The sequence below is a fragment of the Triturus cristatus genome, chromosome 6 (genome assembly GCF_964204655.1).
Source record: "Triturus cristatus chromosome 6, aTriCri1.1, whole genome shotgun sequence".
Classification (NCBI taxonomy): domain Eukaryota; kingdom Metazoa; phylum Chordata; class Amphibia; order Caudata; family Salamandridae; genus Triturus; species Triturus cristatus.
In genome coordinates this window covers 1694690158-1694716817 of record NC_140589.1, presented here as the reverse complement: position 1 = coordinate 1694716817, position 26660 = coordinate 1694690158, and the positions used below count along the sequence as shown (strand labels likewise).

At 43.4% G+C, this 26660-nt stretch overlaps 1 protein-coding gene across 2 annotated transcripts in view; it reads left to right on the top strand.

The window, feature by feature from the left end:
- Nucleotides 1–26660, top strand: part of PTPN14 (protein tyrosine phosphatase non-receptor type 14) — a 375359-nt gene that overhangs the window by 221299 nt on the left and 127400 nt on the right. For both annotated transcript variants that reach the window (XM_085612914.1, XM_085612915.1), the window contains exon 5: nt 1682–1749. In XM_085612914.1, the coding sequence (XP_085469040.1) occupies nt 1682–1749 (68 nt within the window). The remainder of the gene's footprint in view (nt 1–1681; nt 1750–26660) is intronic.

The window sequence follows — 26660 nt, the reverse complement described above, 5'->3', positions numbered from 1 at the left end:
GGATGGCAAGATTGCAATTACTTGGATTATAGCTAAAAATTCTTTAGTGACCCCCATCAGTTGTATATCTTGAATAGATGATGTATCATCGGTAGCCAGGAATGCAAGTGTCTTGAATCCCCCAATTTAGCTGCTGAAGTGAGGGGAAGGGACTATCTCTGGACCATTGCTGTTCTTTACATACTTTTTATGTTGTCATTTACTGTAAATGCTGTCTCAACGATCTCTGCATATAACGATCACTGTCGTGAATAAGCTGCAAGCTGGAAAGGACTGTCAGGTGGGAGGTCTTGCAATTTCAAAGTAGCCAACCAGAGCAATGTGGAGATAGCGAGCAGGAGAAATAATGACATTTAGTAGCAGGAATGGAATTGATAGGGGCATATGAAGAGAGATAGAGAAAGAAAATGAAAGACTGAAGTAGAGAAAATATTGCACTGAGTAAAGACAAATTATAAGAATGATGGAATGCAGTGGGATGAAAGACAAAAAAGGATAAAAATGTGTATGAAATGGAATAAACAACAGGAAAGAGGACCATTAAAGGTAAACAAAATTCTGCAACAAAAGAAAGATGGCAGAAAGAATCTGAAAACATGGAAGAAAAGATAGAGGGGAGCAAAAAAAACATTGAAACAAAGATGGAAAAATGAAACAAAGAAGGAAGACATAAATATAGATGGACATGTAGTAGGAGAAAGAAGATGGAACCAAAGAAACTAAGGACAAATATAGAAAGAACTGTGGTAATTAAAAGAAGGATGTAAGTGAAAAATTGAGAAGGAAAATAATAGGGAGAATTTATGAAAAAGAAAACAGAAGCAAAGAAAGAAACTCTCAGAGGTAAAGTTGGGGTCACTTTCAGGCTACTCTCTCGCTCAGATTAATGGATTGCTCTGAGAGGTAATGATCAGGTTATTACCTCTGCGTTAGGAGCTAATTTTTAAGACACTTGGGCCCTCAGTATGGGTGGCCCCCTAATGCCAACTGGGCCTGATGCTGCAGTTACTGGCCTCATCGGAATTATGAGATCTGCAGAAACACCGCCTATCTCACGACTTTCACACAGAGATTTCGGATGATTTTGGTGAAAGTCCACCACAAAATGAATGCTTATTTGGGGGATCTGGACCCACAATTACATATTTTCTTTGGTAATTCCTGATTTGTTAGTGGACTCTCAAGGCCTATATCGTCATGGACTGGAGTTACCACTATCTCTAGGGTTGGGGAAAAAGGTCCTTTACCGGTCTGCTCATAATGTGGGTCTAAGTGGTAGAGGAAATGTTCCGCGATTTACAGGCGTGAGAATGGAATAAAATGAGAGGGAATACGGTAGAGTATTGCAAACAATCCAAAAGCACATATTGTGGAATAAAAAATGTATTGCAATACTTCAGCTAAAAATAGAGTTTTAGCAATTTTGATACTAAGTAAAAGCTCTACACCACAATGTTAATTATTGAAATTGATGTGTATGTTATGACCCTGCTTCGACATGCTTCAGAATGAGCATTGAAAGAGATAAGAATATTGCATTGTGAAGTCCATTATATTGACTTATCTGTGCCCATATTTGAATGTCACATTTATTATCATGCTGTCTTTTGTTGCTATGAAGTGTCATTTTGTTAGTTTTGCAAAATCTTCTGCGAACTGAAAATGTTCCTTTCTCTTTTAGCTGACTTTGGAAACTACAGTAACTTTCAGTCCCAAGACTTTCTCCGGGAATATGTTTTGTTTCCAATGGTAAGTAGTTCTCTCTTCTTTACAAGTTAAACACAACATACAAAAAAGGCGAGCAACATTTATGAATGACCTTACATCGTATACAGTTTAAAAATTAAATGAGGCTGTAGTTGTAATTGTTTGTGTTGATTCCATAGCACCATTTGTCAGACAACAAGATCCGTGATCGACCCTTTAGATCGGTAAATACCTTTACTCAGAACATTAGTTGTGAATGTGTAGGTCATATTGTGAAATAAGTCATCTCACACCATTGTGTTGCTACTACAGAGTGCACAGTGCTGTTCGCAGTCATTAATTGCCTTACAAAAATCCTTGCACTGCTACGTAAGTCCTGTGCCCAATGCCCATGCTTACTTTTCTGTCTTGCTCTGTACAGTTCCTACCCCTACATCCAGTGAAAATGGTTTCTGTGAGTCCAGGGTGGGTGTTCAGGGTTTTAGTTTTGCCTTTTATCAGAACCTAAGGGTCATCTATTTACTTAATTACTCCCAGAGACCCTTAACAAAGGGGGGTAGGGGGTCCTGCCCCTCACCAGGATATGGGGCTGATTGATTAAATAGGGGCAGAGACATTTTTTCCAAGTAAACCGTTCAAATTGTTTCAGGCTCCCTCATTGAAAATTGGACTAGCCCCACTCATTCACCTCAGAATGAATGTGTTTGCTGTAGTTTTGACTATTTACACTTACATTCTCTGTAAGTGGTACTCTGTGAGGAATAGGTGAGTGCAACACGAAAACTGGGTTCCCTTGAGGTTTTCCCTATGTAGGAGGACTCGGCAGCCCTCATACATGTGCCTTTAGTTTAGTCCTGTAGTCGCTTGAGAGGGATTTGGCAATCCACATCTAGATTCCACCAGGCCTGGAATAAAATAATTACTGTATGGCTCCCGTCGGAGATTTGTCCATCAATTCCTCAACCACGCTTGTGAAGTCTGACTTGCGAGATCCAGACACATCCTAGGGGGTCTTTGTACATCTTCCCAGCAACTATGAGATAATGCTCATGTTATTAGACTAGTGTACCTTCAGTACACTTATTCTAACCAGTGAATGTATCCACCTTACATCCAATGTCACCATAGCTGGCCCTAGCTCTGCCAGGCTGGGATAAAAATATGTGAAAGTACCACTCCTTTCTGTTGGATCCCACTTTCTTGAGGTGCCCCGAATTGACCATAAATACTGGCCCTCCAGATTGTGGAAGGATGTCTTTAGGTTGATTTGGGAGGAAACTCAACAGATTAGATGATCCAAACTGTAGTTTGGAATGCAGTCACCTTAAATCATGAAGCACTGCTTGAATGAAGCCTTTTCAAACTGCAGTAGTTACAGTAACCCAAATATTTCTTAGAATCCATACGATCTTGGATTTCCAAACTCGTTAGTTGTACATATTGTTATTATAATCACTGTACCTCACCGATCTAGTGTTGTAAATATGTATTACACTTTGTTCAGTTTTCATTGTGTTCCGAAGTCCTAATCATGTTGGGTAAATCCAGATTATAGCTAGAAGTAGGCAGTCTAATGGTGGACAGCTAACACATGGTTCACCCTTCTGCAGTGCACAGGCCTAGGACTTTTTCAAGGCTGTAAATTATCAAGAACAACAATTATTAACTTTGCTAACCTATACAGTTTATGCATTCAACATACAGTACTTGGTGAAGGTCAAATGCACACTAGTATATAACTGAACTCATGTTGGTATATTTGAAATAGTGTGTATGTGAGTGACTAATAGTTGTGATAACATACAGATATAAGAAAACAGATATTTATCATAGATTTGAGAGGGCAATCAAGATGTTCTAAAGTTTGGCTTGATTGACTGTTGCTTGGGGTACAAGCGATACCAAGTGCAGTTTGTTGCTCGGTGCATGGTACATCAGTTGTTGGAGAGAGACGCAGCAAGTTTTTTTGGGAAATACCTAAGCAATGACGGTAGTGAAAAATAGGTAAATCTGTTATCTTTCATTGTTGTATTGCAAGGTTATATATATTGCACCTTTTCGGTTAGGGTGGATCAGCACAGTATGGTGTCCCTCGGTTTACCATGGGAAACAACCATTACAACTTAATCCCTGTACCATGCATCCATTACCACGCATTGCCTCTACCACGCAAGCTTTTACTATGAATGTGCCTTTACAATGCATGCTTTTTTATCGCAAGGTAAGTATATAGAAGGTAATTGTGTCTGTATGTATGGGCATATTTTATTTACTTTAAGTCATTTTGAGAGACGTAGAAATTTAGGATTTGGAAACTTACACCACATTCAAAGTACATTTTAGTTCTTCATATTTGTATGGTATGTGTTATCTGTTCATGTGCTTGATCTGTTACAGTTGAAGGGATGGGTCAAATGTGGATCAAGGCAAGATCTTTGTGACTTAAGATTGTGGTAGGATTTGAGGGGGAAGGCATGGTACACGGTTCTATGAGACCCAAGTTGTAGTACATCAAAGTGGCTAATGCCAATGTCCATAGTTATGCTACGTGAAGTCAGTAGAGCCCATAATCCATCACAGCCTCTTTATTAAGTTATATTAAGTGTAATCCTCTTTTAGGTCTTGGCTAGACAGCGCATACGACTCTCGAAGAGACTTGTGTTCTATCTATGGGCTTATAAGCCCTCCATCTCCTACCATTGGTAAACTTGAGCATCGCTCTCATTTTCTTTGATGCCATTTGTCTTGGCATGTGGGCATCATGCCCTCTTCTTGTACATGTCTCCTAGTTTGCTGAGCAACTTCTTTTTTTGTTTTCAAGCACTCCATAGGAGTACTTGGGTTTTCAGGTCGTCTCCCTTGTCCAAATTCCACTAAACTGCATGTGCATGTACATAAACAAATGCATTTCTTAAAAAGTTGTTAAATCACGAACAGCACTTGTTTATTTTTACTTTTATTGCACGATCCAATGGTATTCAAGCTCTCACTCCGTCGTTTGTCTTGCCATCGCTTGAACAGAAACTTGGTTTTGGAGCGCTTTAAGTGCTCATCAGTTACATTACACGACACGTTCATTTTGTCACTGATCCTACCTCAATCCCTGTTGTTGCTTGCTCATCTCCCCATGCCCACCTGCTTGACCCGTCCCCTCACTACCTCCCATGTCACAGCTGGCATTTTTGTGTGCATAGAATCACAAATTGTTCAGCCTACCCTGAGATTAGAAACTGGTTCCCGTCACCGGCTCTGGCCGTTGCGTCACATCCTCACTTCACTTTAAACCTTCTTAACTGTTTCTCAGTATCACTTCCACATTTGTTCAGCAAGACCCTGTCAACACCGAACAAGCATTGGCAAAGCCAATAGATCTCGATAATGCCCAAGCTATTGGCCTTGTCAATGTGAATGTCTTTTAGCCATGCTGTCTAGCAGCACATCTGTTGTTCCTGAAAGCCACTTAAACAAAAGTGCTATGATGCAGCCAGCGCAGGCCACGTCATAGTGCTATTTGTGTTAGGAGGGGCAGAACAATAAACTCAGCATGGGAGGGGGGGGGTGAAGAGACTCCGTGTCGGCTCAACATCCTGTGATTCTGGGCTTTCAGTAACTTTCAGCCGTGCTGAACATTAGATGTGCTGCTAGACAACAGGACTGAAATACATTCACATTGACAATATCTTGGGCATTGCCGAGTCCTATTGGCTTTTCCAATCATTGTTCAAATTTTCTCTATGCTTTACAGTGGAGAGATCGCCACCCCGACTATGCAATCTCCCTATTGTAAAGTACAGGGAAAATGAAAAAAGTTTATTTAACTAAACAAAAATAGTAAACATATTTTTTGTTAAATAATGTAAATTAATCATTCATGGCGTGTGTGGCTGTGAAAACTCCTGCCATCTAGTGTTGGGCTCTAACGTTTGTAACTTGTTTTACTTCGAAGAAATCTTTTGTGTCGCAATGTATAGTGACCTATAGGTTTAATGGTTGGTAATATCTATGGGCATGGTAAATTGTTTTTTTCATCAGTGAGTTCAGAGGTTTACCGATTGAGCTCCGGGTCAATGCTTCTTGATGCTCGTTGTCGGACTTCTTTGGTCTGTTCTCTATCGTTTGCATGGAAAATCCTTTGAACACTATTAATTTCTTCCGGGTCTTTGTGTTCCAGTTTGCTGAGCTTCAATGATTTAGAATGAACTGACGCCTTCCATCTGGGCCTTGCCAGTCATGGGGTCTTGCGTTGTCATCTTTGGTGCTTTCACAATGAAAATTTGAGGACATTGATGGAAAGGATGCCTATTAAATGCTGCCCTTAGTGTCACTCTAAGTATCCTTGGACTGACCACCACCAGGTTTGTAATTAGTGTCTCTCCCCTGAATACGACAAGAGCGCATGTCAGGCTAACTTCGCCTTCCGTTCCAAGAAAATTTAGCAATACCAGCATGACCAGAGGCTGGCTCGCCAGAGGATGCAACGATAGGAAGGAGATGTTGAGTTGTCGAGAAAGACTTGGAGGCTTGTTCTTCCAGACACCAGCCCGTTCAGTTCAGTCACAAGGCCAGCTTACAATGCAAGTTGGAGGCTGTGGAGCAACAGGACTCAGAGGCCAAAAGGTACCCGATTACATCAACCTTTAGTGCATTCTCACAGCCCCATGGCTGCACACTAACACTGCACAGGCCAAGCACTACCTCAGCAGGGATCAGGTGTTGAACTTAGAGACTCCTCAAGTGGCTTCCGGTCAACCACTGTCTTCGGTTCTTGGTTGGCACAGACAGAAGGCCTTGGAGACAATATGGCTCCCTCCTCCTGTGCCAAAAGGGCCCACATAAGCCATAGTTGACCTCGGTTCCAACTGCTTACCTGACTCCATCGCCGATGCAGAAGCCTGCCCCTCAACAGCAGGATTCAATGACTTGAAACAGCCGATTCTTCAGCCCTTGCTGGAGGAACTACATGCACTCCAAAAGAGACTGTTTATCCTCCCACAGTCTGGAAGATCTCTACAAAACTGCCACCTAAAGGTGCAAGACACTCTAACTTGGAAGAGGAGATTGACTTTCGAGGAGTATCAGATTGCCTTGAGCTCACACTTACTCCTAAGCATTGGGGCACCATCCCACTTTCTCCACCTCTTCTGGTGCCACCACCATTTGTACCACCTCCGCCACCTTTGCCAGAGGGTTCACAACACTGCTGTTATGGGGGGTTGGAGCTACGATGCCCCTCATGACCCTGAACCCAGATATGACTGGTGGGGTGACTACAGTGGTGATCCCGGGAGGACATGGATCTGCCCAACCAAGCTCACCCCTCAAGATGACATCACCTTGTATCACAAAGTTGTTCACAGAGCTGCTACTTTTCATAAAGTAGACATGCAAATCGTCCAGGAAGACCCACAACTTCCTGGTCAAAACACTACCCAAGACACAACACACCCTGCAGTTTATTACAATGCTCCAGACTATGCCTGAGCCATTCACTGAGGCAGTCAGGGCTAGAGTCATCATGCCCAGGGCTGGTAAAAAGCATAAATCCTATCCTAATCACGTTCCATATAGTAGTGATCATTTTCTTCCACACCGAGCCCCCGCTCCTGAAAAGGAGAGTAAGAAGATTGACACAGTCGATAATAAAGTGGCCGTGCAATCAGCCATATAATGGTGAATTCTGTTGGCTTGCTCTCCCGTTATTCCTTATTTATTTTAAATGTAGATTATTTTTTTTTAATTGCAACAGCAACATTGAAGCAATTTTGAATTAAATATTTAATTGATTAAAATATATTACATTACATTAAAATTATTTTTCTGATGTTTAAAAAATAAATTCCCACGTAAAGTAAAAAAATATTTTTGTTACGCATTAATAATCATTAAAAGTGATGTGTAGAATTGAGTAAAAGTAATTTCATTATTTTTTAATAAAACATTAATGTAAAATTTATTTTAAATTCAGAAACGTAAAATATTTTATAATTAATATATGCTTTATATTTAGATTTTTTTAAAAACATTCTATTACATTTATTTCTATTTTTAGAAATTATTTCCTATGGGGTTTTATTTCAAGTCCCTACCGCTTTTTTTCTGTGGGAGGGCATTGCAGTACACGTGGTTGGTCTTATGCGGTGCTGGATATACTCCAGCTCTGAGCTGGAGTAATTTATTAGTGTTTGGGTCCCTTTTTCGTATAGTAACTTTAGAAGTGCAGTTTGTGAATAGCAATAGGCTTACTCTTGTGGGTGGGTGCTTGTTCCTCCCTAAACCTCTCCTTACCCCTCTGTACACCCCTGTATATGCCTCTTTAAACACTTTCCATTTATAACTAAATACGTACCCTTTTCCAGCCTCTCCCGCTGGTTCCGCTCACATTTACTACTAAGTAGTAAATTTAATTGTGTAAGGATCTCCCCATAGAAAAGCAGGAGAGGTGGAGATTAACACATGTAGGTTTGTGAATAACAATTTGTAGTACTTAAATAAGTACTGAATACCACAAAATTCAGTTTGTGAATAGGCCTTTGTTTACTTTGCAACCATAAAAATAAAACATATTTGAACCTTAAAAAAGCTCTAAAGAGTTTATAATATGTAACACACTGTCAGGATAATTAAGAAGATTCACTCATAAACGTAAATTGTCAGGTGGATTTGTAAAGGCATCCACCCATCCACATATGCAATACACTTTGTATTATGACCCTTAAACAAATCTCTCCTGCCTGCTGAGGCCGAGTTTACACTTCAAACTACAACTATTGCTTAAACTCAAAATGCAAAGTTTCTATTCTCTCCCTAAACCAATTGTCTTTAGGTTCTTTCATCTCTGTACACCTATGTCTTTTACTGATGCCCATCGCTATGTAGTCTACGCCTAACCTCAGTGTTTAAACCTTACTATCTTCAAGATCACAATGTATTTCCCACTGCTGCTGAAGACTACATTGCCTATGAAACCCTTCACTCAAATTTGTTCACAGTGTGTTTATATCTGGTGAACAACATGTCGTTTCACAGAATGAGAGCGTGGTTGATTTCCCAGCTTGAATTTAAATTAATTTAAACAACATATGCCATATCCTCTGTTTGAAAAATTTACTTTAGACTCTGTTTGGAAGATTAGCCTTAGATGCATTCCTTTTTATTTTGCATTACATTTTTGCACTGTGTTTTTATGACTTGACTACAAAGAAGCAGCTATAAATCAAAGCAGAAATATGAACACTCTTATCTTGAGAGTCGAGGTCATCTCATGCACAAGTGTTTTCAGAAGGATTTATTTCTTCCATCCCAGACGGTAACTTCTCGACAGATGTAGGCATCTGCACTAATATCATATGCAATAATTCCAGGATAGTACATTTCTTATCGGCTAGTCTGAGTCTGAAATGTATAGCTTTTCCGATGCCAGCTGGAAATCTTTTTCTTGCACAAATCATGTAACCCATCGTTATTCATTTGAAAATGTCTGTCCTTTCCTTGTTCGTTTCATCTTTGGACTCCGTATCTCAGTGTAGAATTCCAAGTCGTAGTAAATCTCTGTAAACATATAAAAGGTGAGGATTTGTGCTGCTGTAAAATTCACATTTGTTCAAACATTTTCTTATTGGTATATAATTATGTCTTTGTTCTCTAGGGCATCAGGCATAGTTTAGCAGGTTCTGACTAAGTCCCACTCATTTCTCTATCCAAAACATGCATTTCCTCTGTTACAGATAAGAGGGAGCCTTACCTTGTGGCTCCGGATTGGGCACAAAGAGCATGGCAACCAGAACTCCCGGGTTTGAGCATCTGCTCTCTGATCAGACGTCCCCTCCGGTAGTACCAGCTGTTAAAGCAATAGGGCAGGATTCTGCACCTGGACCTTTGCAATCTCCACCTTCACGCTTGGAGATTGAGTTGCAACAGCTGAAACCTTTGCCCTTCCTCCCGAGGTTGTTAATTGTCATCTTGGCTGCCAGGCATCCCTTGTCAAAAACGGTATATGCCTGTTGGTGGGACAAATTTGTGGTTTGGTGCGGAACATGCCACATTGACCTCTTCCAGGCCAAGTTATCTGACGTTCTAGTGTTTGCTTCATATCTTGCCCGGTAAGGTTTTGTTTTGGTCACAGTTAAAGGGTACCTTTTGGCTCTATCGGCCATTTTACGATTGCCAGACCAGCCTTGTTGTTTAAATCACCTGTTGTGATGCGTATTTTGAAAGGTTTACAAAATGTTTCCTCCCTGTCTCTTCCTCCTGCAGCAGTTCAACCTTAACTTGATCCTCACATACTTGATGTGCACTCCCTTTTAGCTGCTTCACAGCTGTCTCCTGCGGGTTTGAAACCTCAAGATAGTGGTCCTTGTTGCCATATCATCAGCATAGCAGATATGTAAGCTTCAGACTCTGTCAACCCTCTGTACTCCACTGTCTTCCCAGACAAACTCGTTCTGCTGATGCGAGCATCCTTCCTTCCAAAAGTTGTGATGCCGTTCCACGTTGGTCATGCCATCACCCTGCATGATCTATGCTCCACCTCACCCCGGCGGAGCAGAGACTACATCGTTAGGACCCCAAAAAAGCACTGAACCTTTACATTGACTTTACCAGAAAACACTTGGTGGACAGCAGCTCTTTGTGGGGTTTGCTGAGCGACAAAGGCAATGCTGTGCAGAAGAGGACCATCTCCCACTGGATTGTGATCTGTTTAAGATTTTCTGTGAATAGACGAAAAAGAAGCCTCCGGAAGGACTGTGAGCTCATTCCACCAGGGCCAGAGATGCTGCCACTGCGTTAGTATGCTTAGTTCCTCTCCTGGACACCTTCCAAGCAGCTACATGGGCGTCAATCCATACGTTCATGAAGAACTACTGTCTGGATAGCTTCACCAACTTGGTCCTACCGGATTTTCTGGTTTGAGTCCATTCACATAAACACCTTTGAATAGGTTCTGCTGTGGTATCTATTCAAAAGGTGAGGAGTCTGCGCTAGAAGTCTTAGAGAAGAACAAGCTACTTATATTCAGTAACACTCTTTCTTATAGGGACTCTGTCCAACTCAAATTCCTCACCGACCCTCCCATCTTCTCCATTCTGTGATTTGACTATGGCCAAGCCCTGCGGCCAACTCCTCATTGGTGGCCAGCCCTATGCTCCGCATGGACTTTGGTCCTTCATCCAACCCCCCCAACCGCGCACGCATGGCTGACTGTGTAACAATATAAAGATTGTCATTATATGCAAGGCAAACATACTGCCTTGTCAAATAGTCACCAAAAACTATAATCAAATGTATATTTCATAAATTCACAAATTGCAATGCTTAATCAAATTAATTGTACTAAAGTATTTGGAATAAAACCTTTTTTAAAAAAAATAATGTAACATATCCGAGTCTTTTAAAAAAAAAATGTATATATATTTTTCAAGGCACAAAGTGCAACCATAAAACCGACCACTAGAGGTCCACACTCCAGCTGAAGAGCATACCGCAAAATATGGTAAGTTCTCCTGGGGTCCTGGATTTAGTGACCCAGGAGTCTTGATATTTTCTTTTTGTTTTGTTGCTGGGGGGCTGCTGTGCACTCTGCAGCTCCCCCAATATAAAAGGATAATGATGGTACCTCTGCCTCTTCTAGGGGCACCACCAGAAAGAAAATATCTACTTCCATAAAGCCCTTGGGTATTATTGGGCACTCCTTGCTAGGAGCAGTGAATAATAAATGAGTGGCCAGACACTGAATAATAAATGAGCGGCTCTTGCCGCTCATCAATAAATCTTTTTTTTCTATTTTTGTGGGAGTCCCGGTCCCATACATTTAAATTTTGTAGACTGCTATAGTGGGATTCCCAGAGCCCCGTGGCCCTGCTGACTGCTTGCAAGCAGCCCCATTCCACGAGGCTACGCAGGAGCAGACAATTTAAGAAAAAATATATATTTTTAATTTGGGGTGACCTAGGGCACCCCACAACATTTTGTATAATGTTGTATAATGCAGTTTGAAGCCAGCTTCTCCCCAGCCTTCACTCCGTTCTATGAAGCCCTCCACTTTGTAATTGAACTTAATGCCAGAAAAACTTTTAGGGGCATATTACTCTATCGCCCACCAGGGGCCAGAAGTACCTTTACTCATAATCTAGATGTACTTATGGAACCCATTCTGGCTAGTAATGAATTTACAATCCTGGGAGATTTTAATGTCTACCTAAAGGATCTTGAGGACAAGAAGACTGTCTCCTTGCTAGATACTCTAGGGGCTCTGGGCCTATCTCAAATAGTGCAAACACCCACCCATGAGGCTGGACACACCCTTGATGGTATTTTTACTTCTGCACAGGGACTTATAGTAAAAGAGACTTTCCCGTTAACATGGACAGACCACTCGCCAATCAGGTTTGATTTCTCTGTCCCAAAAACTCAGAAGGGAGGGATGACCAAAACCCATTCATCAACCTATAATACCTGGAATAAGTTGGATAAAGTCACTCTTCAAATTCAGTTTGACAGAACACGCCCACGGCTAAATGTCCCACTAGAATTACCAGTCATTAAATACACGGACTGGCTAAAGGAGGCTTTCACGGTCACAGTAACCATTGGTAAAACCTCCGGGAATCGTAACACTCCTTTGGCCCCCTGGTTTACTGACGCCCTGCTTCAAGAAAAACAAAAGTGCCGTAGACTCGAAAGACGTTGGAGAGTTAATTCTGATATTGAGGAGAAAGATATGCATAAATCTGCACTAATTCAATATAAAAACTGTTGATGTCAGAAAAAAAGACTTTTTTTTCCAAACAGATTGAGAGAGCCAGAACTACGCCAAAAGAACTGTTTGGGGTGGTTGATAAATTGTCCTCTCTACCCAAAAACAAACTAATCAAGAGCAATCAAACTTTTTGTGATATGATTGCAGTAGCTTTTAAAAATAAAGTCAAAGATATTTATGACGCTTTTGAAGCCACACCCCTTCGCAGGCCCACCAAATCATCTCTTCACCATGAATCTAAGGGAAATAGCTTCCACTGCTTTTCACAGATTTCTCCTCAGGTAGTGGAAAAATACCTTAGAGAAATTAAATCCTCTTGACCCCTGCCCACCTGCATTATTAAAAGACTTAGCGGAGGTAGTGAGCGCCGAGCTCACAGAAAGTTTTAACAATATGTTTATCTCGGGCACTTTCGCAGCTCCATGGAAAGACTCCTCCATACTCCCTCTGTTGGAAAAACCCAATCTGGATGTGTCGAATCCAAACAACTACCGCCCGATAACGCGGCTGCCGCTTCCGGCCAAAATAGTAGAAAAAATCGTGAACAAACAGCCAATTTCATTCAGGAAAACGACTTGCTCGATCAATCTCAGTTTGGTTTTAGACAAGAGCACAGTAGAAACGGCATTAATTAAGACCTCTAAGGAGATCAGGACGGATGGATAGAGGGGGCACGGCCGCCCTTGTTCTCCTAGATTTGTCAGCCGCGTTTGACACCATGGATCTTGATCTTCTGCAGCAGCGGCTGGAAATGTTGGGGGTTAAGGGAGCTGCACTGGCCTTGCTCTCCTCCTTATTGAGGGAAAGGAGACAAACAGTGACTTTTGACAAGTATAAATCTGATCCCTACGTCCTCCCCTGTGGAGTTCCACAGGGCTCATCTCTTAGTCCTTCTCTTATTAACGTGTATGTATCTGAACTCGCCCCTCTGATTCGCGACTTTGGTTTTAGCCTTACGTCCTACGCTGAAGATACCCAGATAGTGGTGGCAGCGTATAAAGATCAAGCCTCCCCTACACTACAGTTTCAAAACTGCATGAGGGAAATAAACAGATGGATGGGAAAACCTTGTCTTAAGCTCAATTCTGAGAAGATTGAAGTAGTAATCTTTGGAAATCTACAACCCAGATGGGGCAATCTCTGGTGGCCGGTGGAAATGGTTGAAACACCAATACCAGTTCAGAAAGCAAAAAACTTGGGAGTTCTGATTGATAACAAATTATCTCTATCACATCAGACCAATGCCATTGTGTCGGCCTCCCACTTTCTGGTAAAGAAACTCAAAAAGATTCTACCTACATCACCACTGATTCTAGAAGGACAGTTGTAACCACACTAATACAGTCCAAGCTGGATTACTGCAATTGGCTCTATTTGAATATGCCAAAGCAATACAAAAAAAAAAGCTCCAGACAGTACAGAATGCAGCTGCAAGACTTATTCTGAGCATTCCGAAGCACAAATCAGTAGCCAAAGAAATTCGAAGACTCCACTGGCTTTCGGTGGAACAACTAATTAAATAAAAATCACTATGCCTAGCTTATAAGGCGCTCAGGTCCAAGATTTCTTAGAGATACCTTTGCCTGGTATGAACCGGCCACACAACTACGCTCCACAGGTGCCAGACTCATGAAAGTTCCAAGGATACGGTCCTTAAACTGGGGAGGACGTAGCCTCCCGTATGGTACTGCTAAAGTATGAAACATGCTCCCTAGGGATCTCAGAACGGCAAGCTCACTTACCATCTTCAGAAAAGGGCTAAAAACATGGCTATTTCAGAACTAGATGACTTGTCTGGGCTCATTCACAGTCTTAACGCCGAGACACCTCCGGGTATTCGGCGTTCAATACATTTTTATAATCTAACATAATGGGGCCTGTGGGGGTGCCCCAGGGCCTCCGCAACCCAGCTGGCTCCTCTGCCAGCACCTATCCCGGGTGGGGGGGGGGAGGGGGTGGTGTGTGTGTGTGTGTGTGTGTGTGTGTGTGTGTGTGTGTGTGTGTGTGTGTGTGTGTGTGTGTGTGTGTGTGTGTGTGTGTGTGTGTGTGTGTGTGTGTGTGTGTGTGTGTGTGTGTGTGTGTGTGTGTGTGTGTGTGTGTGTGTGTGTGTGTGTGTGTGTGTGTGTGTGTGTGTGTGTGTGTGTGTGTGTGTGTGTGTGTGTGTGTGTGTGTGTGTGTGTGTGTGTGTGTGTGTGTGTGTGTGTGTGTGTGTGTGTGTGTGTGTGTGTGTGTGTGTGTCTCGCTCTCTGTCTAGCAGAAGCTACTGGGTCTAGTCCAAACTTGGGGGTTCAGGCCTTTTATTCCTGACGTCCTGGGTCTGACCTACTATTAATCCTTAGCAGCTGGACCAATTACCTTTTCAGCACTTGACTCTCAGTGGTAGAGTGGGTCGAGCAGTCCAAGGTTTTTCTGGGGGAGGTAGATACAGGGGGTGAACAAAGGTTCAGAACGCAAAATAACAGCCATGAATATCCAGTCAAATCCTGCCTTTTATGATGAAATGAAATGAAAAGAAAGTTTTATATAGCGCAAATGTCACTCCTGACGGAGTCTCCTAGCTCTGCAGATAACTTAAACTAACTGTAACTATCCGGGCTAGATCATAGCCAGAGAGCAGACATCTGTTAGGCCGAAGATCCAGGTCTTAAGGGCTCTTCTAAACAGATTTTCACTTTGAGTCGCTCTCAATTCCTTTGGCAAGTTATTCCATGCTTTAGCTACCAAGACCATAGCTGATTTCCCTCCTTTAGATGACAATTTAAACCTAGCTATTGCCAATAAGTTTGCAAAGCTAGAACTAAGTGTCCTTGTTGTAGTGTATGGTTTAAATCTAGTGGAGAGATAAGCAGGGCCTACTCCCCGAAAAGCTCTGAAAGTTGTCAGAAGCAATTTAAACAGGATTCTTTTGTGGATCGGAAGCCAGTGCAGAGTCTTCAATGCAGCAGAGGCAGACGCTCTACGCGGAAGTCCCAAAACCAATCTGGCTGCTGCATGCTGGACTACCTGAAGCCGTCTCAGGGAAGACTTGTTCGTCCCAACGAGGAGGCTATTACTGTAGTCCAGCCGTGACAGTATAAGAGCTACTGTCACCGTTTTCCTAGCTGCGGATGGAATAAGATTGAAAAACTTGTTCAATGTCCTAATATAGCTGAAACAGATCCCTGTTAGTTTTAAAACATGGGGCCTAAAAGAAAGAGAGGAGTCAAACAACACCCCCAGGTTTTTAGCAACCTCCTCCGTTGAAGGAGGGGCTACAATATCATCTGGCCACCAGTCTTTAGGTTGGAACAGATTGTTTTTACCAATGGGAAGGATCTCTGTTTTGTCAATATTACAACAGAGATGGTTGTTGTTCATCCATTTAATGACAGCCGAAAAACAAGCTTTAAAGTTTTCTTCCACTTTTGTCGATCCCTCTTCTAGTGACAGAATAAATTGGATATCGTCAGCATAGGACGTAGTCTCAATCCCGAAGGACGAGATTAGTGAGATAAGCGGAGCCATGTATATGTTAAACAACAGGGGACTAATAGAGGCCCCCTGTGGGACACCCGTAGAGACAATAAATTCGGATGACAAGCAGGATCCCAGAGAGACAGCCTGTTTTCTATTTGACAAAAAAGATGTAATCCAGGCCAATGCCAGATTAGTGATGCCACAAGATCTTAATCTGGCTATGGGAGATGGTATCAAACGCGGCAGACAAGTCCAAGAGGATCAAGACTGCCTTCCTGCCACTATCCATGATGAATTTAAGGGTGTCTGATATCTCCAATAAAGCTGACTCTGTTGAATGTTTTGGACGAAAACCCGACTGGCGGGGATGAAGAATAGATGTAGATTCAGTGAAGCTAACAAGTTGTTTATACACTATTTTCTCTGTAATCTTACCCAGAATTGGTAGAAGAGATATAGGCCTATAATTGGATAAAGTTGACGATTCCACATTCGGCTTTTTTTTAGGGGTTTTACAATAGCAAATTTCCATTCCTTGGGAACAATACCCAAGGTGAGGGAGGAATTCACTATACTGTTAATAATCGGGTTCACAACATCAATGATATGATGTAAAAAAATTGGGGGACATGTGTCCAATGGTGAACCAGATTTCCAAGCTAATATGGCCTCTTTTGTTTGAGCTAGTGTAGCAGTTTGGAATGTTTGCACGACAGGAAGGTTCAAACCGTGATCTGATATTCTTTCGTCAGCAAAATCTTGTGGCCTAAAAATCTCAAAGTTCCTTTGAATATTTTTAACCTTGTTGTCAAAATAAAGAGCAATGATTAAAGTAGTATGTATATATGAACAGAAAAGGAAATACTATACACATAAACAATGAAGAAATGTCTGAGGTCAGGGCTGTAGTATTAAATAGGTAGGCCCCTGAATCCCACTTCGCTCTCACTCGCGGTAGTGGTTATTCCCCATGCACTATAGCTGACATTTAGGTTAGGCCCCACTAGCAGTCCGAGCGAGTCTCAGGAGCCCTTCTATAACTCCCTTCGAAATGTCTTAGGTGTTCCAGCGCCGAAGCGCTATCTGGCAGACAAGTCCCCCCTGGGCATTCCATCCATTTATTAGTCTTACCCGCACCAGCAGGGATTGCACGACCAGAGTCTCTGAGAGCTTCTCACTTGTGGTGTGGGAGACTGCCTTTGGTTCTGCAGGGGTAGTGACTGTGTGTCCTTGGTGCTCTTCCAGTGTGGTGGTAAGTTTCATTTTATCCTTCCCACCGTTGGGGTGGGTAGATGGCTTCTGGTTCCTATTCCTGCTGGATTCAGCTACTTTCCTAGACACAGGGCCTTTTTACTTCTGGTTTCTCTGAGGCATGAATGGCACGCCATCGCGGCACACGCATACACTGAGAATTGGTTTCCCGAGATAGCTTATCGTCTGAACTTAAGTAGGATCCAAGGAACAAAATCAAATAAACCTTTCCTGGATGTTCCTAGTCCTACCCTGGCATAAAGGTCAAATGCTGAAATTAATATACGAAATGACCCATCAACCAAGGAAACGCTCGGATATTCTCGAAAAGTAGCTGAATCCAGCAGTTTTCACGTGTCCACAAAGTTCACAACCCTGAGGAAGACCTTCTTTTTAAATACACCACCGGCCCACCGTGAAGGTCGAAACACATCACCGTATGGCATATTTAAAAGCGCGGCCAAGAGCTGTCACATACTGTACACATTTGTGCATATATGTGTGTACTATCAATGACTAAATTCCTTATTCCATGTGCATGTTAAGCTCTGACCACCTTTCAAAATAGGGCCAAGCAGTACCAGTTCAGACTGCAGATAAGAGGGTGAAAATTGACTTGCCCCACTTAACTCTGTCTATTTGTGTTTTTTGATCAATTCCTTTGTAAGTTCTATGTTTAATGTGATGTATTCTATTTTTGGTTTGTACATGTTTTTGTTTCAAATCAAGGTGGTTATAAGTGTAACCCCTTTTTGAGGGTGTGTAAAATAGTACTTGTACAACGTTTGTCTTGTTTATCGCAAAAATGTTTGAAATATGATACCTTGTATATTCCCAGTTATTTATTTATTCAAGATCAACGTCCTGATTAATTCTATTAGTGCGATCCAAATTTTTCTGTGTGCACTATTGAAGTATTTTCTAAAGTAGAGCAAGTCAAGGCATTGACGTTTGGAGAAACAAGTTATTGGTTCTCTCTAGCTGAATACTAACAGATTGATGGTCTTGGGGGTAACCTTTTTATGATAAAATCATGGAGAAAAGTGGCATAGTGGGAGTGTAGTAGAATAGAATGGACTGGTGTGTCATAGAGTGGAGTGGTTTAGAGTGCATCAAGATTGTCACATAATTCCTCCTCTCACTTTGAAGTCAGTGACTGACATTTGACCTCGGTCTTTGAACACACAGCAAACGTGACAAGAAAAGAACATAATTTAAAGGCCTGTTGACAGAAAGCGAGCACTTGTATGAGAATACAAAGAGTGAGTCGGAGAGGTGGTAAACGGCTATGCTCCATGTGAGGGACAAACATATATGCTGGACAGCTTAAAACAAATAAAGCCAGCAAATAGAAAGAAAGCAAGTGTGAGTTACAAAACACCAGTCCTAGGGTAAGCTGGGGGCAGAATGCGCATTCCCAGGGAATCTTTCAGAATGTCCCCAAGAAGTCTTTTCACAACGAGACAGTTGTGCTGTCTGGTACTATTCAACCTAAAAAGGGTCTGTTTACTTATGATCACTACACAGTATGCTGCCACCACCGTGCTCATGTGGTTAACTCTTGGAAAAGGCTTTAACCTATCACCACTCTAAGGGTAGTGCTTTGGGTGCCCCTCCAGGTCCAACAAGACCGCAATCCATGAGGCAGGCCTTTGTCATAGTGTGCTCACATAATCCGTGTTCGCCTATGGCAACAAAAAGCCAGTACCAGTTAACCAGACATCATTGCAGCTAAGGCACTCTGCACAGGGGTACACGTCTGTCACCATCTGAAGGACTTTGGTGTGTGTGTGTGCATCATTTGAGATGTCATCAGTGATGTTATCAACAGTTGTTTGTGTTTTTAAACAAGGCAGTTTTCTGTTCGCAGGACTGAAAAATTCATAGAGTAACTTTTCAGGCACCTTATGTTTCTTGCATCCCCCCACAAAAAAGAACCACAAAAACACTCGGAAAGGTGATGATTCTGCATCGTATCTTCTCCAAGTGTGCAGCATTTTTCACATGCACACTCACGTCTCCTACACAGCCCCCGGAACGCCACTGCCGTCCTCCACTGGTTGAAGGGTGTGTGCATAGAGCAGGGATTAGCAGCATGATCGTTTAAACTCTTTAATAGAGGGCATGTGAAGGGTTCACCGATTAACTGCTAATGTCATGCATATATTGGTATGTAAAATGCCTTGGAAGCTATAACTTTCGGTTTCGAAAGCAGTCCTATACCATAAGGTGGCCTGCGCTCGGCAGCAAGAGGCACCAGAGCCCACGCGCTCTTGATGCACTGGGCAGCAGGCAGGAGTGGCTCCATGTGGGAGCATTTCCAGCCAACCTGGGCAGCAGGCAGGAGTGGCTGCATGTGAAGCATTTCCAGCCAACCTGGGCAGCAGGCAGGAGTGGCTGCATGGGGGCTATTCTAAGTCCCCATGGATGCGCAGGCAGGAGTACCTGTGCGAGGGGCATTCACAAGTCAACATGCGTGCACAGGGAGCAGTAGCTGCACTTGGGGCATTACAAAGGCAACGTGTGTGCTGCAGAAATGCATGAATGAATTACATTTTTATAAAGTGCACAGTACTCGAAGAAGTGGCAGCACGGGTGCACTTCCAAGTCAAATTGAGTACCAGACAGAAGTAGCTACATAGAGGGCATTTCCAAGTCCTCCTAGGTGAGCAGGCAGGAGTAGCAGCGTGGGGATGGGGGGGGGGGGGGTCACTTTCAAGACAACATGCATGTGCAGACAGGAGTAGCTGTAGGGAGCATTACCAAGCTAACATGCGTGCGCTGTAGGAGTGGCTAGAAGCACCCCCTAGGTCAAAGAGGTGACAGAGAGGGAAGCCTACATGGAAACATCTGCCAGTAACTTCTGCTCGGGTAATGCTGCTACCTATTAGTGTATTTACTATTTTGCACTGCATATGACTGAAGCAAAACAAAACGTTGCTGTGGATTTAAGTACTTATGAGTTACTTAATCACCCTCGCTGTACCCAAAATAGGAATGCACTTATAAATATGAAAAACGTGATTTTTATATTTGTGCTTTTGTTGACATTTAGTCAATTTCAAAATTACGTGAGGTCAAGGTCACCTCTAGTCTATACATTGGAAGAGCATTTCACTAATTCCTTAAGAAAGTATACAGAAGTGTCCCTAGACTGAATGTCTTATCTGGGTTTAGGAAGCGATTCTACTTGAACCAGCATCGCCACAAACACACGCTCCCAACTAAGGTAGCAATGCCCAGGTAAGGCTATCTTCTCTCTCCATGTCCTAAGGAGGTGTAACCACCTGACTCAAGATCACTATGGATACTGGTTCCAGTCCTGAAATCCTCACTATAAATCCCTGATTTCAGGCGTGGCAATCTAATTGGCTCAATGCAAGCAAGAGTACAACACTGACAATTAATTAGCCTGTCACACAAAAGTACAGACCTGGAAACTTAATTAGTAGAATGACAATCGGACACCAGGTCATTACGTCACTATCCAAAGCCATGGTGATTATCTTTGGTATGCATTTAGTTACGCTGGATAGTGACTGTGAATCTTGTTGCTTGAAGCATTCCACACAGTACTCATGGTTTCGTTTGCACTCCCTATGTCCTCCATCGCCTCTTTCCACCCTCCTAATCAACCCCAACCACATCACCCTCATGTGCAAACATGCTTTATATATTCACTCTATAGAGTGCATCTTTTTGCCCCCACCTTAAAAACCTCTAAGCACTTATCCTTTCATTCCTTTTTATTTTTAAAATTTTTATATAGTGCAAATAAAGGTATAAAAGTGCTTTTACCAATCGGCTTGGCACTTGCAATTTTTGTCACCATTGTTGGATCATTGTAAGTCCCCTAGGCAGTGCTGCTAGCTGCTTCTCTGGTTTCATCAGTAATTCCTCATTCCAAGTCCCCTCGGCAGTGCAGCAGCTGATTCTCTGGTTTCATCAGTAATTTCTCATTCTGATTCCTCTAGATAGCACTGTTAGCTGTAATTCCTCATTCTACGTCCTCAAGACCGTGCAGCAGCTGCTTCTTTGGTCCGGTCAGTAATTTCTCCATTCTAAGTCCTCTAGACAGTGCAGCTAGCTGCGTCTGTTCCCAGTGGTAATTCCTGATTCTAAGCCCTCTAGGCAGTGCTGCTAGATGCTTCTCTGGTCCCAGTGGTAATTCCTCATTCTAAGTGTTTCAGACAGTGCTGCTAGCTGCTTCTCTGGTCACATCGGCAATTCCTCATTCTAAGTCCTCTAGGCAGTGCTGCAGCTGCTTCTCTGGTCCTGTCAGTAATTCCTCATTCTAAGTCCTTTCCGTAGGGCTGCAGCTGCGTCTCTGCTCATACATCCACTACACACCACACCAAAACACATCGGTAAAAACATTGCCTTTTACAATGCCAACAGCTCTAACTCTATGTGAGACCTATTGCATTGAAAATGCTTGTTGGTTTACCTACACCTACATAAGAACATCACTGTAACCTTTGTTTTTAGATTTTTTTGTGAATTTATAAGGGTTTTTAACACATAACAAGATCTTAATTCCATACTTAAGTATGATGTCACTCTAACCTTTGTTTTTTTGTGTTAACACGAACACACAGAAGCACACACTTATATGTGACTCACTCATTCCTAAATAGGATAAATGTTGGTAGAAGTGCGCAAATGTCCCTGATGTACAGAATGGCTGATGGCTTTTGTGTTGGGTAATCCCTATAAGTATATTGTGGAGTAATGCAGTGAAAAATATAGTACACTTTACTGGTTGGAGTTATGACCCTTTGATTAAACTGTGCTTTGCGGGTGTGATAGCATTGAAAAGAACAAATTCACCACTAGATGTCTTCTCTCTTGAAATGATGGTGTGCTAGTGTTTCGTGGAAGTGAGGTGGAAATCTTAGTGGCACTGAAATTTAAGATTTAGCGGGAGAGAGCGGGGGATTCTCACATGACGTGTACTGTCGCACTGTATGCAGTGCTTAATTTAATTCACTAGACTATCCCTCTGATCTGATGCCTCTACATTCAGCCGCTTTTTGGTGGGTCACGAAGGTCCATGTAATAAACAAAGATGCCTTTAAATTCTGTATTTGTTTTGTCATATTTGTTGCCGTTCAAAAACAGAGGTCAATTGGCAGGCTATTTCTTCTGTAAATTGGTACTTATTTTTTAGGTCTCGCCTGACCCAGCGCATGCGCTACTCTGGCGAGACTTTTAGTGAGGGCTCAAAAAATGCTACCATGGCCAGCATAGAGCTACAGTGCATGTGCTTAGGAACACAGAGGCTGGAAATACTCGTCATGCTCATTAAGCGCCCACGATCACTTTCACTTTCGCCCGCGATCACTTTCGCGGCGCACCTTTGATGTTCTCGTTCAAAGAACATCAAACATCATGTTGTCGTGTTAATGCTTTGCTGCGCCCGTTTGACTTACAATGTGCTTTCTCTTTCCACAAACTCGATGTTTGGGTTCCTTTATGTTGAGATGCTTTTAGTATTACTGTTTTGTGACTTAAAGAACATTAAGGAACCACACACACAACCACACACACACACACACACACAACCGCACACGCAACCACAACCACAAACACAACCACACACACAACCACACACACAAGCACACACAAGCACACACACAAGCACACACAAGCACACACACAAGCACACACACAAGCACACACACAACCACACACACAACCACACACACAACCACACACACCCAACCACACACACACCCAACCACACACACACCCAACCACACACACACCCAACCACACACACACCCAACCACACACACACCCACACACACACACAACCACACACACACACAACCACACACACAATCACACACACACACAATCACACACACACACAATCACACACACACACAATCACACACACACAATCACACATACAACCACACACAACCACACACAACCACACACAACCACACATACAACCAACCACACACACACAACCACACACACACAACCACACATACAACCAACCACACACATACAACCACACACAACCCCACAACCACACATACAACCACACACACAACCACATACACGCAACCACAACCACACATACAACTACATACACGCAACCACAACCACACATACAACTACACACACAATCACACACAATCACACACACAACCACACTCAACACACGCAACCACACATACAACCACACACACAACCACACACACAACCACACACACAACCACACACACAACCACACACACAACCACACACACAACCACACACACAACCACACACACATACACACACACATACACACATACACACACACATACACACACACAACCACAACCACACAAAACCACAACCACAAACACACCCACAACTACACACAACCACACACACACTCACAACCACACACACAACCACACACACAACCACAATCACACACAACCACCCACACAACCACACACACCCACACACACACCCACACACACACACGCACACACACACACACGCACACACACACACACACGCACACACACACACACACACACACACATACACACACACATGCACACAAACACACACACAACCACACACACACAACCACACACACAACCACACACACACACAACCACACACACACACACACACACACACACACACACACACATACACATACACACACACATGCACACAAACACACACACAACCACACACACACAACCACACACACACACACAACCACACACACACAACCACACACACACACACAACCACACACAACCACACACACACACACACAACCACACATACACACACAACCACACACACACACACACAACCACACCCAACCACACAACCACAAACACAACACACACACAACCACACACACACAACCACACACACACAACCACACACACACAACCACACACGCACACCCACACACGCACAACCACACACACACAACCACACCCAACCACACAACCACAAACACAAGCACAACACACACAACCACACACACAACCACACACACACAACCACACACACACAACCACACACACACAACCACACACACACAACCACACACACACACACACACCACACACACAACCACACACACACAACCACACACACACAACCACACACACACAACCACACACACACACAACCACACACACACACAACCACACACAACCACACATACACACACAACCACACACACAACCACACCCAACCACACAACCACAAACACAAGCACAACACACACACAGCCACACACACAACCACACACACACAACCACACACACACAACCACACACACACAACCACACCCAACCACACAACCACAAACACAAGCACAACACACACAACCACACACACAACCACACACACAACCACACACACACAACCACACACACACAACCACACACACACAACCACACACACACAACCACACACACACAACCACACACACACAACCACACACACACAACCACACACACATAACCACACACACAACCACACACACAACCACACACACAACCACACCACACAACCACACACAAACAACCACACCAAACCACATAAACACAAAAACAAGCACAACCACACACACAGCCACACACACAGCCACACACACAACAACACACACCACACACACAACCACACACACAACCACACACACACAACCACACACACAAAACCACACACAAAACCACACACACACACACAATCACACACAATCACACACACACAATCACACGCACACAACCACACACACAACCACACACACAACCACACATACAACCAACCACACACACACAACCACACACACACAACCACACTCAACCACACATACAACCACCCACAACCACACAACCACAACCACACATACAACCACACACACAACTACACACACGCAACCACACACAACTACACACACAACCACACACACAACCACACACACAACCACACACACAACCACACACACAACCACACACACAACCACACACACAACCACACACACACACACAACCACACACACAACCACACACACAACCACACACACACACACAACCACACACACAACCCCACACACAACACACACAACCACAATCACACATACAACCCCACACACAACACAGACGCACACACTCACAACCACACACACACAGTCACAACCACACACACACACACTCAACTACACACACAACTACACACACTACCACACACACACAACCACACACACACAGCCACACACACAGCCACACACACTCAGCCACACACACACAGCCACACACACACAGCCACACACACACAGCCACACACACACACACACACACAACCACACACACAACCACACATATAACCACACACAACCACACACACAACCACACACACAACCACACACACCCAACCACACACCCAACCACACACACACACACACAACCACACACACAACCACTCACAACCACATACATACACACAACCACATACACACACAACCACACACACACCACACACACACCACACACATACCACACACATACAACCACACACACACACACCACACACACCACACACATACAACCACACACACACACACAACCACACACACACCCAACCACACACCCAACCACACACACAACCACACACACAACCACACACAACCACATACATACACACAACCACATACATACACACAACCACATACACACACAACCACACACACACCACACACACAACCACACACACACCACACACACAACCACACACACACCACACACATACAACCACACACACACACCACACACACCACACACATACAACCACACACACACACAACCACACACAAACAACCACACCCAACCATACAACCACAAAAACAAACACAACCACACACACACAACCACACACACACACAACCACACCCACACAACCATACCCACAACCACACCCACAACCACACACACAACCACACACACACCACACAACCACACCCAACCACACAACCACAAAAACAAGCACAACCACACACACAACCACACACAACCACACACACAACCACACACACAACCACACACACAACCACACACACAACCACACACACAACCACACACACAACCACACACACAACCACACACACCACCACAATCACACATACAACCCCACACACAACACACACACACACACACACAACCACACACACACACTCAACCACACACACAACTACACACACTACCACACACACACAACCACACACGCAACCACACACGCAACCACACACGCAACCACACACACTACCACACACACACTACCACACACACACTACCACACACACAGCCACACACACAGCCATACACACAGCCACACACACAACCACACACACACAACCACACACACACAACCACACACACACAACCACACACACAACCACACACACAACCACACACACACACATCCACACACACACACACACACAACCCCACACACACAC